This window comes from Monodon monoceros, unplaced genomic scaffold, assembly GCF_005190385.1.
Source record: "Monodon monoceros isolate NGI ecotype Baffin Bay Population unplaced genomic scaffold, NGI_Narwhal_1 Super_Scaffold_6, whole genome shotgun sequence".
Taxonomy (NCBI): Eukaryota; Metazoa; Chordata; class Mammalia; order Artiodactyla; family Monodontidae; genus Monodon; species Monodon monoceros.
Genome location: NW_021703783.1, coordinates 85,905,292 through 85,922,478, shown reverse-complemented (window position 1 = coordinate 85,922,478; position 17,187 = coordinate 85,905,292). Strand labels below are relative to the sequence as shown.

The 17,187-nt window shown below is 44.9% G+C and overlaps 1 protein-coding gene across 2 annotated transcripts in view; it reads right to left on the bottom strand.

Annotated features, from left to right (window-relative positions):
- BTBD11 (BTB domain containing 11) overlaps positions 1 to 17,187 on the bottom strand; it is a 304,226-nt gene that overhangs the window by 91,781 nt on the left and 195,258 nt on the right. For both annotated transcript variants that reach the window (XM_029206378.1, XM_029206377.1), the window contains exon 3: positions 16,529 to 16,733. In XM_029206378.1, the coding sequence (XP_029062211.1) occupies positions 16,529 to 16,733 (205 nt within the window). The remainder of the gene's footprint in view (positions 1 to 16,528; positions 16,734 to 17,187) is intronic.

Sequence of the window (17,187 nt, the reverse complement as noted above, 5' to 3'; positions counted from 1 at the left end):
AACTAACATAGTATTGTGAAGCAATTATACTCCAATAAAGATCTATTAAAAGAAAATTCAGTGAGAACCAGGCTTGGGTAAAAACTCTGTTAAAAGTTAGGTTCAAGACCTTGGCCAAGTGCCCCAAATAAATCCCAGTGAGCATCAAAGACTTCAGACTCTGGGAAAGTCAGAAATGAAACATAAATGATGAGCAGGCATTAGAACCACATTCCTCTTGAGTTGAGATGTCCCCTGTGCCCAATCTGCCACCACAATGAAACTAGTGCATGTAGGAGGGGCTGGCAAAAATGTCACTGGCCACAGACTTTTGGAACAATCTACAAGGCTATGCCAGTTCCAGAACAGGTGAACTCACACACTAACAGGTTTTAAAACTGCTAAATGGGATTATTCATAGTGCTTTACCATTTGTAGGTAATAAGGGCAGACTTGGGATTTTGCACGTTTCAAAAACTGTATGCAGCCTATATACCAAGATGGGACCCAATTCTGTTCAGTTCAGCGAAACCCAATTCAGGTCAGTTCAATTCAACCTGACTCAAATAATTCAGATTAACAAACATTTACTGAGCTTCTCAAAAACGTGGACTAGAAACCAAACTCTTCCATATGCTCAAAATGTTCTGCAAGATCTAACCTTGCCCACCTTGGACTTCATCTCCCACCATGCTCACTCATTCTCTTCCAGCCTCACTGGACTCCTTGCTGTTCCTTGCATGTTCCAAGAATGTTCCTGTCTCAGGGCCTTTCACTTACTGCTCTCTTTTCCTGGCAAGATCTTTGGTCAGATATCCACATAGCTTACTGCCTCAATTCCTTTATTTCTCTGCTCAAATTCTATTTCCTTAGAGAAAACTTCCCTGACCATCCTCGCTAAAATAACACCTCTCATCACCTGTACCTGGTTCAAGTACCCAGTTTTGTTTTTCTTTATATCAGTTACCTGTGCCTGATATTTTATTATTTATGCCTTTGTTCCTCATCTGCAGCCCCTAGTAAAAGGTAAGCTCCATGAAGACAGGAATTTTGCCTGGCATAGAATAGATGTGCTATAAATATATGTCGAATAGATGAATGAATAAAATGAGCACCTACTATATACCAGCTTCTATACTTGGTGATACTGCAAAGATTCTAGCCCTCAACAAACTCATGGTCTAATATGAAAAACATGAGAAAAGAAGCTTATCTGAAAAGTCTTTTGATAAAGAAATGTACAAAGTCTTACGGGAGAATGAATCAAAATCAGCTGGAGCCGAAGCGGGTAAGAGCATGTTGTAAAATTCCATCCTGAGCCTGGAAGGGGGAGAGCTAGAAGGGCTTGGAAGAAGAATCCAGGCAGAGGATGGATTCCAGGATGAGGAAATGGAGAGCAAGCTCAGGGGACTCTGTGGGGGCTGGAGTAGCTGAAGGGATAAGAGGATGGGAGGTATGGTGGCCGATGAACCTGGGGGATGATAAGGCATGAACAGGGAGGGCCATTCATGGAGCAGGCCAATCATTTAACTTGTTCCCTATTTATTGACTATCTCCTTGGAGCAAGGGTCCATGCTGAGTTTTGTGGAAGACGCAAGAATTTAAAACCTGGACCCTGATGTTCAACCTAGCAAGGGAGTTCAAGTCACACATCCCCAGTTTCCCAGGGCAGCCCCAATTGCAATGTCTGTTTGCCCTTAATTATCCTTGTATACTTGTTAGACCATGACTTCTGATTGGTGGATGGGAGCGTAAAGTGGCCATCAAAGAAGGAAGGGCAGATAGCCATGATGCAAGGCTGACCATGAGAAGTGTCCTGTGGGATGCTCTTGTAAAGTGCCCTGGGGTGTGAAGAAGGACAGTGCCTCCGGGGCTGGATTTTGGAGGCAGTGGAATCTGCAGTCTGTGTTAGTGTTTTCAACAGGTTGGTCCTTGACTTTGACAATACTTTCCTGGTTTCCCTTTCTCTTCATAAAAATGTTCTTCCCACACCCTGCTGCCATAACGGATTGGGGAATGGCCACGTGATGGGTGGGATTCTGTGTAAGGAGTTCGTAGAGAGCAGTGTGACAAAGGACTGCCAAAAGGGCTAGCTCCAGCCTTGGAGTTCAAACTTTTCAGTGAGAACAAAGCCTGGGAAAATAGTCACCTTCTTTTGCCAGCATGTTCTGCCTAAATTCCTGGGCAGGCCTGAACCTGACCTACTGAATCTTGACTGAACTCCTCACACCAATTTGAAAGAACTGAGGAAGCCTTCCCAGGGAATGTTTCTTACCTGCGGGGAAAACCTAAAAACAGAGCAAAAACTTTAAATCCAGAATTACAAACATGACCGACCAACCAGCCAACCAACAAACAGTTCCTGGAATCGTGGAAACTTCCATATCTATAGACACGGCCAAGTACATGTGCAATGAACTCTGTACATGGTCAGACTCAAAACTTGCTTTCTGATAATGCTGGAATGCTCTTCTCCATTCTAGAAGCAGTGTGGGAAGGAGGGTGGGGATTTCCAGGGATCCCTAGAGCAGCCCTCTGGTTTCAATTTGACCACTCCACTTCATGGCTTTGGACAAATCTCACGACTTTTCTAGACTTTCCTTTCAGTCTCTTAAGTTGTGAAAAGCAACTCGGCTGGTCTTCCCACTTCCGGAATCCAGGGAGATTGCAAGGGTGGAAGACCCCGGAAACCGTGAAGCACTCACTCCAGGAGATTTGATAATGACTGTGGCTGGAAACCTTACAGGCTGGGTGGGGCCACTCCTGATGTTTCCCACAAGGCATTTCTTCCTGGAAAAAGAAGTGGCACAGGATGGGGCTGGGGAAGCCCACCTCCTGGTGCTCTGCTTCTTCTGTAATTTCTCCCTCACCCGGGCTATCAGAGGCCTCATAAATTAACCCCTCAGTTGCTCTGCTCCAGACAGACTACTCTTTTTATATCTGTTCCCTCAACATTGGTGTTTTAGTCATGCCACTATGGGCAGTTTTAAAAGAACAGCAATTCACACATTGGAAACAACCCAAAGGCCTGGCAACCTGGGAACCGTTAGGCAAATTATGATGCCTTCACGAGATGGAATATTTTGCAGTCATTAAAAATGATGTTTATGAATGTTCTGTAGTAGTGCCAGGATAGTGCTTATGGTGTACTAGTAAGTGAAATAAAAAAGATATAAAATTATATATACACAGTACAATTATTTTTAAAAGGCTAATTTGTCTTGAAAAAAAAGATAAGAAAATAGACTAAATAATCATTTTGGCTACCTCTGGGTAGTAGAATTGTAGATAATTTTAATTTTCTTTCTTACATTTTTCTGTATTTTCCAAAATTAAAAAAAAGGAGTATATATAGCTTTTCAGTAAAAAGATACGATCATATAAAAATTTGTATTTATAGCACCTGTATTGTAGTTGTAACCATATGCAGTCCATGAGGAGAGCAAAATGGATAGAGGGGAGAATGTGATTAAATCAAGAAACCTAGGAAAACTGTAGCCTAGGATACACGGAGACATGTATAGGCTTCGTTTGGGAAGTCAGACTTTGAAGAATGAAAGGGCAACTCAGATGCTCTGATGCTCAGGGCAAATGACCAGATTTACTGCCTGGGAAACCATAACATGTGAAACCCAGCTATGTGCTGGCAGCTGTCAATATCACTATTTCTGAAAGGATGAAAAAGAGTGAAAACTTGGCACAGGGGCAGATGGTTTGAAAGCAGGCTGAGCTCAGAGAATGCTCTTCCTCTCTCTCTCTCTTTCTCCCTCTCTCTGCAGGCCTTTCTGGTCCCACGCACCCTGGCTCTCGTTTGCCTTTGCCATCCTGGGCCAGCCCTCAGTTTACACTAGGCAGCTTCAAGGGCTAATTTTCGCCCTTTTAATGTTCCTCAAAAAGAATTTTCCTGCACGTTCACAACACCCACATATGGTGCCCGAGGCCCCAGACACAGGGCAAGCAAAGGGCTGCCGGTTCTAGGCACATGGATAAGAATAAAAAATCCAAGAAGGCTAACGTAGCTTTCTTCCAGGCCATTCAGCAAAAGGAGGAGGCCACTGGTGACATCTCTCGCCTGGGGGACAGAGAGGTTGGCACTCCGCCAAGCCATGCACCTGTCATCTCTCTTGGGACTTTTGCAGGAATCTTCTGACTGGTCCCTACATCACCCTCTGCTACATCCTCCTGCTGCCATGCGCTCAGATTGATCTTTATATCCCCGTCCACTCTGTGCCAGGCCTGGCTGGCTGCCTGAGAGAGCACGAGATGATCAAAGTCCAGTCCCTGCTGGCGAGGAGCTCAAAGTCTGGCAGCAAAGACAGACATTTGGAAGCAAACGAGTGCCATTTGGAAGCCAGAGTGATGACTGGGGCCACACGGTAGGGGGTCAAGAAGACACAGGCTCTGGAATCACAGTGCTTGGGCTCAGCCTCCAGCCCAGCCACTTACTAGCTTAGCTATGTGACCTTGGTCCAATCCTTGGACTTCTCTAAGCCTCACTTTCCTCATCTGTAGAATAGTCAGAGTTACAGTATCTCAGAGGGTGATTGGGACATTTCAGTGGGATAATCTAGGAAAGCTTATCATAGGGTCTGGCTCACACTGGCACTCAAGAGTTGTTATAATTATTCACAGAGGGCTTCATGGGGACTGGGGGTGAGGGGCACAAAGTTTCACAGCACAGGTGAGGACGCAGTTGAGTCCTGAAGGATGAGCAGGCATTTGTACTTTGCTTATGCTTCTTCCTTTGTTCAAACCTTCACCCTAACCCCACTGTGGAAGGAACAGAGGCCCATCAACACCTGCAGGATGTATATTTCTCCCATAGACTTTCAACTCAGCGAGGATTTTTTAAATACTTGACTATGGGGAAGGCCCAGGTACCACCTAACTCCTATGGTCTTGCTGCAGACAGGACCTCTTATGGGGCAGCTGCAGGACATGAGGTGGGGGATGAGGGCAGTGGAGGGGACATTTGGGGCAGCAGCGTTTTACCAACTCATAGAGAATTATTTTAGCACTTTAACAACTGGCTAACCATCTGCACTTTTGCAAAGCAGCTGAAGGTCAGTCTGGCCTCTGGTCCAACTCAGCTGGTCTATGGTACATGCTTCCCACCATGTACCTTGCAATTTCCTACCTTGGAGCCTTTGCCAGCTGCTCCTTCCCCTTAGAATGCCTGATCTTATCCATCTTTCAAAGCCTGACTCAAAAACCATCATCCCTGAGTTCCTCAGCAGTTTATCTGCACCTCCATTCTGAACCTTGGCACTTTCTATCTTTGATGATAAATGAGCTGCTCAGGCAGGAGTCCTGAGAGGTCCCTGGGCCCCGCCTCCCCAGCACGGGGCCACTTCTGAGCCCTGTGAACTTGGGCAAGTTGCTTATCCTCTCTGCCTCACTTTCCACATCTATAAACTGGGGATGACAATAACAATTCCTCCCTCCTGGAGTTATCATGAGGGATAAATGAGTTAATTCATGTAAAGTGCTTATAATGGTGCCTGGCACACATAAAACTCCGACAAAGACCAGCTCTTCCTTTTACTATGCTTAGGGCAGACACTCAATGCGTGTTCAATGAATGAATGAAGAATGAACAACTGAATAAAAAGTCCAGTAGTCAATAAAACAAGTAATTAACAAATTTGAAAAGTATAATAAGAAATGAAAAGCTCAAGTAGCACTGAGGTAAAGATTTAAGAGGCAGGGTCTGTATATACACATCCAGCAATTTGTTTCAGGAGGTTAACATGTTTCTCAAAGGTTTTTAACTGTTGTTTAATCTGATGAAATGATTTGATTACCATTATTCCACTTATATTAGCGATATTTATTAAAGCCTAAGCCGGGGAAAATCTTAGAAGGAAAAGGGTAGAGGTGGAGGAAGCATATTAAAACAAGAATGTTCCTGTTGGGAGATTTTCAGACTTTTAACCTTTGCAGGGAATCCTATGCCTTCCCCATCACATCCGACATCCTTCCCATCCCCGTGGCACGGCACCCCGTTGACAGAGTAAACTCTGGACTCAAGCTTCCTACCTTTGTGTCTCAGTTCTGCCCCGATTAGCTGTGTGACCTGGGCAAGCTACACAACCTCTCTGAGCCTGAATTTACTCAGGAAAAGATAAGAGATTGCGATAGTGTAAGATATGCTACTACACTTGCAGGATTCTCGTGAGGACCCAATGACTAATGCACTTAGGAGAGAGGCTAGCATGTCGTAAGTACTTGGTAAAATTTGGTTGTGATGATGATGGCCGCTTTGAAAAAGCTCTAAGATGATCAAAACACGGAAACACGCAAAATGCCTCGGTAGGGGAGCTGGTCCCTGGTCCCTACACTTCCTACCTTATTGCTTCAGGAGTGGGATTATCATGGGCTCTTTTTCCTGCAATGGGGACACTATGTGCACTGAGTCTCTAGTTCAGCGACGTCCAATAGAAGTTTCTGTGATGTTGGAAAGGTCCTATCTCTGCGGAATCCAACGCAGGAACCACTAGCCACATCGAGCTATTGAGTATTTGAAAAGAGGCGAGTGATACTAAGGAACTGAAGCTCTAGTTTTATTCAATTTAGATTCATTTAAATTTAAACAGCTTTGCATGGCTAGTGGTTACTATACTGGATAGGGCAGCACTACCAGTTCCTTAGTCTTTGTATCATAAAGGTAAGGTTTCCCTTCTTTTTCCCTTAAATAAAGAGAAGCTGGTGTCAGACCAGACCAGACTGCTGTGGCAGCCAGTTAACTGGGATTCAGAAAAGACCTGGGTATTGAAATGAACAAGTGAAGCACATGCATTTGTTCAGACTAACCCCCCATATTAGGAGAGGGGGCTGTTTTTAAACTTGAGCCCCCAGCTTATTACCTGTGGTCAGGAGCAACTGCACCACTTTGGCTGGGAGAAAACTCCTGGGCAACTGCGTGTAAACAGTTTGACAAGCCCTGAGGGCTGGACGTGTTTTTTTTTTTCTTTTTTGCGGTACGCGGGCCTCTCACTGTTGTGGCCTCTCCCGTTGCGGAGCACAGGCTCCGGAAGCGCAGGCTCAGCGACCATGGTTCACGGGCCCAGCTGCTCCGCGGCATGTGGGATCTTCCCGGACTGGGGCACGAACTCGTGTCCCCTTCGTCGGCAGGCAGACTCTCAACCACTGCGCCACCAGGGAAGCCCTTTTTTTTTTTTTTTTTGGCTGGACGTGTTTAACAGCCCTTTAGCTGGTGTGGTTTAGGATTTGCCCTGCTGCCTCTCCCCGGGTAGGACACCTGTCAAATCCTGCCTCACCTTTCTCCTGCACACTTGTGGCTAATTTGCTATTCCCAAGCCTCTTGAGAGGAGCTGGCCACCTTGTTAAGTGGAAGATGATCATTATATTTGGATGCTCAGCACCTTCCCTTGGCTGCCTCTCCAAAGCCTGAGAGTTCCACAGGCTGGCCGCATCTGACTTCTGAAATCCATTCATTTCAGCAAATTGCAGAGGGATCCAGCATCTCATGAGGTAAGAGTAGAGGCCCTGCAAGGCTCAATCCAGCCCCCAGAGCCTGAGAAATATTTCTTAGGCACCTATTATGTGCTAAGCTCTACCAGAGAGACAAAAATCAACAAAAGGCTTATTTCTTGCCCTTATGTAACTGAAAATGGGGGGTGGAGTAGGTTGGGGAAATGAATGACAACACAGTATCTTGTTATTCACGTGATGCTCCATGGACCAGAAGCATCAGCACCACCTGGGAGCTTATTAGAAATGAAGCATTTCAGGCCCCACCCCAGACCTAATGAATAGAATCTGCATATTAATGAGGTCCCAGGGGATTCAAATGTACGTTAAAATTTGAGAAGGCCTGCTATAGTATACACCTAGGTTATAAGCACCATGACAGTGAGAATAATAATGGCCATTATCTATAAAGAGACTAATGCATGATGGATTTTAAGTGCTTTCTATATATTAACACATAATAGCTTCACAACAGCCCTCTGAAGCAGATTCTATGATAGCTCCCATTTTACAGATAAGAAAACTGAGGCTCAGAGTGGTTAAGTAACTTGTTCAAGGTCACAGAGCTAGTAAGTGTTAGAACCAAGATATAAACTCTGGCTCCACAATAAAAAATATCCAGAGATATAATTAATGCGCTGTGAAGGTCCTTAGCTTTACCTAAATAGCTTCCAAATAGCATTTTCCTACTAGTAGCAACTAGACTTAATCGTCTCATCTGTAGACGAAGGCATTTCTACCTTACAAAGTTGAGTGTAAGGGTTAAATTAAACTCTGAAAGTAAAGTAGCTCACATAGCACATGGCACATAGTAGGTGCATCAAATGTTCATTACCTTCCTTCGGGCATCCTTATGCCTCCATCAAGGGAGGGCTTACAAGGAATCAGACGCAGTTTTGGTCTCTTTACCTCCCTTCTCAGAATCCTTTCCAGCTCCTCACTCCTTATAGGAGAAAGTCCTGACAACTTGGCGGGTCTCTCAACCTTCTTTCCTGTCTAATTTGTTGCTCTACCCAACACCTCTTCAGAACAAGGTCTTGCTTTCTGTTTTCTCACCTTCCTGCCCTCCATGGTATGCATTCTGTTCCCTTAGCAGAGAGCTTCCTTCCCTATAGCGATGCAGCATTCATTTGATGTCTTTGATACTCCCAGACCTGCCCAAGTGTACAACTTACTTAACCTCACTGCACCTCAGTTTCCTCATTTGTGAAATGAGGAGAGGTGAGGCTAGCTTCTGCCTCAAGGGGTACTGTGATGATTGAATTAGTTAATACACACGAGGTATAGAGCAGGACCTGCCACATACTAAGTGTTGATCAAAACCTCTTATAATCTCTAAGAGGAGGTCAACCTGGTTTAAGGAAGTAAATAATAATCCCTGCCATTGACGGATCACCTGCTAAGTGTCAGTGATTGTGTGTGGCACTTACATAAGTTAGTTCATTAGTCATCGAAACAGCTCCATGAAGTAGGAATGATTATTTTTTGTGTACAGCTAAGAAAACTGAGGCCTGAAGCATGTGATCAGTAGAGCCAGTGGCAATCTAAGGGCTGTCTGAGTTCACACTGGCAACATGGCTCTTTGGGCCGAAAGCCAGAACATATAGGTTTCAGACCCAGCTCTGTTCAGTTCTGCAAGCATTTATTAAGCACTTACTATATGCTATCCACTGAGCTAGGCCCTGGACACTCAGTGCATCCTGAGGTTGTAGGAAAGGGTTCTTGGAGGAGGTGATGCCTAAAATGAGTCTTGAAGGATGAACTGATGGGGGTACTGAGATGACGGAGCAGAGGGGAGGCAGTGGTTCAAGAAGAGGGCAAAGCATGTGCAAGGCACTGTGGCACTGCCTTGCAAATCCACTGAAAATATGCTTATGACTCCAGAGAAGTCCACTCATCCCTCTAGGCCTCAGTTTTATCATCTTCGACAGGAATGAAGCATGTTTGACATGCCTGTTCTCAGCTTTTCTCTTGTCTTTAAATTCCATATCCAATGATGGAACAGTCCTTATTTTGTGAAACAACCAAACACCTTTTGAATATACACAGAAAACTAAGATTGGAAGGAAATACTCCATATGGTCTCAGTGCTTATTCCTGGATGCAGAGACTATGGGTGACTCAAAGTTTCTTCTTTAAAGTTTTTGTGTACTTATATTTTATTTAATAAGTATATTAGTTTTATATACTGTAAACATTCATAAAGATTATAAAAAGATTCTAGAGATTAGAGATGAGGCTTTCAAATATTATTTCTTTAAAACCATAGTCCATGGACAGCAAGACAGACTAGCGAAGACAAGCACAGAGCAGGGCCTGATGCCAGGAGTTCAGACTCTAGTTCTGCAACGTTAGCTGCATGACCTTGGCAAGTTAATCAACTCCAGTTAAGTTAATGTAACCAAAAAAAACAAAAACAAAAAACCAACAAACTTTCAAGAAACATAGTTCCTTCCCTCAATGCAAGCTACTTTGATTATTTTTTAATTCTACTTAATTTTTTAAAAAATGCAGGTTATAACCCACAGCATTAGGGGAAAGGGCTAAATAGTATTTTCAGCCTTGTGGGCCATTTGGTCTCTGTCACAACTAACCACAAATGCAAAAGCAGCCATAAATAATATGTAAACAAGTGGGTATGGCTGTGTTCCAATAAAACTTTATAAAAACAGACAGTAGGCCAGGCTTGGTCTGTGGGGTATTGTTTGCCAATCTCTGCACTGCATTGGTTTAATGGCCCATTAATGGGCTGTAACCTACAGTTTGAAAAATATTGGGATTAGAGTTGCTTTTACCCTGGCCAGAGCGTTGCAGCAACGCTCATGTCACAAATAGATCATGTTTTAAAACTCTGTTTCTTCACAAATAGATCATGTTTTAAAACTTTGTTTCTTAAGTTAATTATTTAGAATTCAACATGCATTTTGTTTTTCATTAGAACCATTTATATAATGGTTGGAATTCCAGGCAAGCCCACAAAAGCCCACAAGTAGCCCTGCAAAAAACAGGTCTAATATATGGTTCTCCCGCTCTGGGTTGTCCCCATTCATACATTGACTATGAATTTCTCCAGGACCCACTAGCACTGGGTGGACATTTTAGGGGACTTTTGTGCCAGATGTGATCACTGCCCTCAAGAAGGTGAGAAAGTAGCATTCTTCCTCTGGGGAAAGGCGTTCTGCACTGCTGCTTAAGATGTCAGGAAAAAACAGTCCTCCTGTCTCCTCCTTCTTGCTGTTGAGGTTCCTAGGGTGTCAGCCCAAGCAGTCTTTATGTTGGGGAGTATTCACTGTGGTGTGTAAGCCAATCAGTTGTGAGCTGTGTGGCTAATAATGGTCAGAAGTACTGAACTGTGCAAATGATTCACTTGTGTGTTATTTATTTTAAAAAAGAGTAAAGTAGAAGAGTGTAGTGAACCTTTGTCAACTTTTTTGGGTGCTTGGAACCGCTGATGACCTTACCGTTTGGAGAATTTCCCATATTATTATTCCATAGTTCAACAAGGTAGAAATTCACCTTTCCAGACACCCCTGCTACTAGGGTGCAGGGATGTGACCCAGGCTCCACTGATTTAGAAGCAAGTGGTGTGACATAGATGGAACATAACAAGAGTGGTAGCAGAGACATTCAGTTTTCAGGGGTAATGGTGACAGAGGTCCTGCTGGGAGTGGCCAAAGTTCAGCCTCAGTGGTATAAAGTCCAGTGTCTATGGCTCTGAGCAATCCTGGGGTGCAACTTGGGCACTGCTCCAGGTTGTGTGGGCTCAAAGCCTGCTTCTCCAGCTTCAATGCCCTCCAGAAGTCTTCTTAAGCTCTACTAAACATTTAGGCTCATGGGACCATCATAGGCCACACTTGTCCCACATGACAACATCAGACGTTCCTTTCACTGGGAGTCTTTATAACGATTCACCCAGCCGTCTCAGAGCTATCTTCTGCCCCAGTGACACTCAGGTGCAAGGAGATAAGATCCAGTTGGGTGGTTGTGAGAACTGCCCTGCTTTATGAACCCCAACATCTCTTGTAACAACTCCACAGAAGTAGCTTTCAAGGTTCCTGCAAGGGACATTGCCAGTTATAAGGATCAGTGAATTCAAGGAAGCCCAAAGCTCTGGAAGTACTATACCAAGTACTATAGATACTTGGTATTTATACCAAGTATCTATAGTACTACAAGGCCAGATCTAATGAACCAACCTAGGGTCACTCTGTCCATAAGCAATGTGGCTTAGTAACACAGCTGATATTGTAATTCTTATCATTTTTCCAGGGGAACAGAGCTAGAAAATTAACCCAACGTCAGATTCTCATGCAGAGTGACAAGGATTTATTAACCCTCTGCCTACACTGGGCCTCCCAGAGGTTTTCTTTCTGCTCAGCAGGTTCAACTCTTGCAACTAAGCATTCCTACTAGTAGTGCTGCTTGTATCAAGGATACCTCTGCTCACTTGTGTTCTGATATACATTCCTTGATGGGAAAGAAAGGGGAAGGGTTCTAATTAGAAGGCTGGAAATTTTGCATAACCCTGGGTATGTCTGTTGGAGTGTGTTAAAATTTGGATACCACCTGTCACATATTGATGTGCTGGGGTGATCTTTTGGGAGGGTTTCTTAGAAGATGTATTTGGGTACCATTAACTTCTAATATCTGGTATGTTTTCTTTATTAACTCTATTTCCTCAAGTGTAAATTCTTCCATTTGTTAAGACTGTTCTGTTTCTTCCATTCGTTTTCCTCAAATAGTTGGTGATTGGATACTCATGTTTGTGGTTGAGATTTCCCTGGTAGACACAGGGAAACAGATGTCTGCCACATCTGTTTACACAGCTCTGTTACAAAAGGGGCGAAAGCTGCCACTGCCTAGATGTAAATTCTGGTTTGTTTCCCATGAGACTCGGGGAGAGTAAAACTACCTAATTGTCTAGTCTTCTAGGTGAAGCTGATCTCTGTTCCTCTCAGGCACGATCAGTTACTGCAGGCAACAAAACACTCCTATTTATCCAACTCCTTTTAATTTTATGATGACAAATTACTGAAATCATTCATGGCCAAACACATCTAGGAATCACTAGCCTTTCCAGTAATGATTTGGGGCAGGGAAATTTTGTCATAGATTTAAGATGATTCTATTAAAAAATAGTAGTAGCTTCACATGACCCCCATCCTCAAAACTGAGGTGTTTACATTTATCATTACTATTTGGAAAATGAATATAGCCTAATTATAATCATACAAGATTTATCTGAGTTTTTTTTTTTTTTTTCCCTAAATAAAGTATCTGAGGGACTGAAAGATTTCAGAAGCTCAAAAAATAGTAGCCAAAGTCCTGGAACAACTTAAACTACAGAAATTTTATACTGGTACTGAGCTTCTTCAAAACCCCACAATGAAAAATGAAGCTATCCAAAACCAATGTAGCAACTGGAAAGCTATGCCCACATGAAAGAGTCAAATGGTATACGGAGGCCTAGTTCCAAGTACTCCAGCCAAGAAAGGCTCTTCTGACAAGCAGAGATGGTTTGAGGCACAACACGATCCGTATTTCAGTCAACAAATATGTTCCAGGCCTTCTGCTCGGCGTGGACAAAAAGCACATAATACTCAGCTCCTGTTCTTGAAGAGTTTATGGAAAACCATATAAACGCCATGGCCTTACTTGACTTTGCCAGAAGAGAGATAGAGAGTCAAGGAAATGTTTTTGATTTGGAGGGAAAAAGAAGACAGAAAAAGAGAAAAAAAACCAGCTCCAAATTAGAATCCTACCTCCCACTGGAAACGTCTTGTTTGTAAGTTTTGGTATGAAGCTGCTGTAAGCACTTGTCTGGAAACAAGAGTCCTCTCTCCTCTGAAGCCCTTACCTGTGTGTTTTCAGACGCTAATAAATATCAACGCCTAGCCTATCGTGGAACGGGAAGAAACAGCTTTTCGTCTGGAAGGAATCATACACAGGCTCCTTCAGGGACAACGATAATAACATTTTAGAGCCAAAAAATAAAAAGAAGATGTATTATATCAGCTCCTTTTTGGTGGGGGTGAGGGGAGCTCCCCTTGTGCCAGGCATGGCTCTGGATGTCTTAGCTACAGTATCTAATTCATTGCTTACACCAGTCCCAAGAGGCTGGTTTTGTTCTCATTTCACAGTTGAGGAGAAGAGTTTCAATAGCGGTGAAATGACTCATTCAAGGTCCCAGAACTAGAAGAAGCAGAGCTGGGATCCAAACCCAAAGGTCGATCTGACTCCCAAATCCATACTCTTTCCAGAGGACCAAAGTGAACAGAACTCAAAAAATGACAAGTGTTTTCTGTTTTGTGTCGTCCCCTGAAAATTCAGCCAAGGAGGAATGGAAAGACCAAGATAATTGACTCTGACAAATTCTAGGACACGTTCTCTTTACTCGGCTCCCCCTTGCAGCTCATGCCTCTTTAAAACTTGTCCCAGAAAGTTTGGAATCCTTAGATGGTCTCCCTAGACTTACAGACACTTCAACTACACTCTGAATCCTGAAATAGATTCCGGAAGGGAAGATGGAAACTACATAACAGAAAATATAACAGGAGCCATGCAACTGTGTTGAGTTGGGGGCAGGGGGTATGTCACACGATGAGATGTATATTTTAGAAGTTTCAGTCTGGTGGCCATGAGGATGGAGCTGGTCAGAGAATATTAAGCCTCCCGTCCAGGGAGACCATTTAGAAATCAAATGCAGTAATAGCAGTAAGAGGAAACGAGGGACTGAACCATGCAGTGAGGCAGCAATCTGGGGAGGAAGGATTAGAGGAACGGGAGACGGGCACAGAAGTAGCATCAGTGAGACCTACTGACCAGCTGGCTGTAGGAAGGAGGGAAGGAGAGGAAGGAGTGTGGAGTGAGTCCCAGTTTTCTGACCGAGGTGAACGGGTTGATGGTGATGCCATTCTTAGAGACTGGGGGCGGGGGGGAAAGGAGGAACAGTCGGTTTGGGGGGAAAGATGTTGGCTTTAGTTTTGAGGTGGTTGTGGGCACTCCTGATGGAAATGTTCCATAGGCAGTTGGATCAACGGATTTGTCCCTTCTTTCATCCTACAAATATTTACTGACTTTGTGATATATACCAGATGTTGAGCTTGGCATTAGGTGTGGCGTGACAACAAAAACAGATGTGTTCCGTGCCCTTATGAAGCTCACAGGCAATAAACACACACACACACACACATTTGCTGTGTTGGGCAGAAGAGAATAAGGTGCCCTGAGAAGAACCAGCCTGAGAGTGTGAGACTTGACAGTGGAAACTGGAAGGCTGAGCTGGATCAGGTTCTGGAGCTCAGAGGTGGTGACGTCTGGCTGGAGATGGAGGGGTTGTCATCTGCATAGAGGCGGGAATTGAAGAGTGGCGGGGTAGGTGAGTCAGAGAAACTGCCCTATTCTACAGGCTGCTGGGGTAGGGATGGGGGCTGAAGAACTAGGTACCCCAAAGGCCAAGGCCAATAGTTTCCATCCTCCCAGCCGTCACGATTCATACTCATAGAAAGCAACGTCTTGGTGTGTCTGACTGAGGTTGTTTTCTGCCCAGGGACCACGGGCACGTTGCCACCTCTCCTCTTTGGGCATATTTGGCACATGAAAATATGCACACGGCACCCACTGATTTGGCCTGGATGGCGGGAGACATGAGTAATCCTCTGATTAAGTTAATTCCAGACTGGATTGAAATATTGATGCTAACTTGGGATAAAAAAAAAAAAAAAAGAGTCAACTTCTGTCTCGCTCATCCTCCATCCTCTACTCTAAACTGAAAGCCAAAAGACATGGTTTAGGAGCCCAATTAAGCCCGATCCATCCTGGCAGAAACAGAGCATCCAGTGAGTGTTTTAAAACCACTTGGAACCATTTAACAAAGAAAAGTGCATTGAGCCCAAACTGGGAGTTGTTCAGCTATTTGCGGATAAGATCTCCAACAACAATAATAAAAGGGAACATTTACTGAGCACTTACTACGTGCTGGGCACTGTTCAATGCATTCAATCTTCAAACAGCCTTATGAAGGATTTATTCTTAGGACCTCTATTTTGTAGACGAAGAAACTGAGGCACGGGGAGGTTAAAGGCACTTTTCCAAGACACCCTGGCTTTTAATTGGAAGAGCCTGGATTTGAACCCAGAAGTCTGGATCACAGAGCCTGTTCTTTAACCACTCGATAAACAGCGTCACTACTGCAGTAGTTAGAGTGAACAAGCCTGTGTACACAGGAGGAGGGGCCTGATTTGTGAGATGCTGGGACGAGATGTTCCCTTAGGAACAGGTCCATATCTCTGTGGACCTGTTCCCAGGGGAAGAGGGGACGCCTCCAGGCAGCCTCCTTTCCTGGTGGTGGTTTGGATTCCTTGCCTCTGAGGGGCTGAAACCATCCTCAGAAAATCTTGGGATTTTCCAGGTAGAAGGCAACCTGGAAAGCTCTTAGTGCAGCTACTCGTTTACAGATACGGAGGCTGAGGCATGGGGAAGTGGACGGATGGCGCTGGGGAGCAGCAGAAGCCAGGTCAGAGGGAGCTTCCTCTTCCAGGGAGCCCTCCCTTCCTTCTCTGCCATGAGGATTCTGCTTCATGGCAACTGCTATGCTGTCTCCTGCCCACATGAGAGGCCCACTTCTGGCTGAGCAAGTGTTATGGTTTCCCCCTGGAATCCCCAGGGCAGACAGGGTGAAATGAAGATAAAACATCTCCCACCCAAGGAGCTGGTATCCCCCTAAGCTGCCTTCACAAGGAAGCCCCCTTGCACTGCAGAGGCCTCATCCCTCCAGATGTGAAGACCCTCTCTTCTGACCCAGGCCACTTTTATCCCAAACTGGGCCAGCCCTATGCAAACCCATTTCAAAGATTCCACCCAGGTCTCAGATAACCCCTCAAGGTCATCTAGACCCCTCCAGTGAGTTTCTGGAAACTGGGCAGTTCTGACCCCCAGCATCCCTCTCCTCCCCCACTCCTGTACCACCCTGGAGGCAATACCTACTCACCATAAGGTGGTGTTGGCCAGAAGGGAGCCCCTCTCTTTGGCCATCCAAAGCCAACACAAGTCTTACCTTTCCACCTGGAGGTTGACTTTGGAGGGCTCCACGTTGGGATTTTCCCATTCCATCTGTGGGCAGTGCATGAAATAGCAGAGGGTGTACAGGGCCTCAGGCTCCCAGTAGAGTGCCCCCTGCTTGTGGTGCAGGGGGGTGCCATTGCCATGGTGCTTGGCGTTGAGGGGCTGCAGGTGATGCATTGCTCGGGACACCAGGTCACCTGTGGACAGAAGTAACATTTCAGATCCTTCAGGCAGCCAAGACTTGCAGAGAAGATGTGCCTGGAGATCTCAGCAGAGATTTCCATCCTGAGAGTCCCTCATTCAATGGGAGTGGTCCCATGAGAACTCCAGGCCACATATCAAGCAGAGAGGAAAGCATTTGTTCATTCGCCACACGACTGTCAAGGGCTTTCCAGGTCTGGGGTGCTGTTTCAGGCACAGAGGGCTGCTAAGATAACTCCAGTCCTGCCCTTCTGGGACCCCTTGTTTCTAACAAGGCACAGAAAGCCCTTTGTATGTGTCTGCTTCTGGCCTCCCTCACCTTGGGACACACCCTCTGTCACATCCTCTGCTGTAACCAGCACTGCCTTCTTTGCAGTCACAAGAACTGTCACTTGCCTTTAAGCCTGGGCATACGCTATTCCCTCTATCCAGAACATTCTCTCTCTCCTC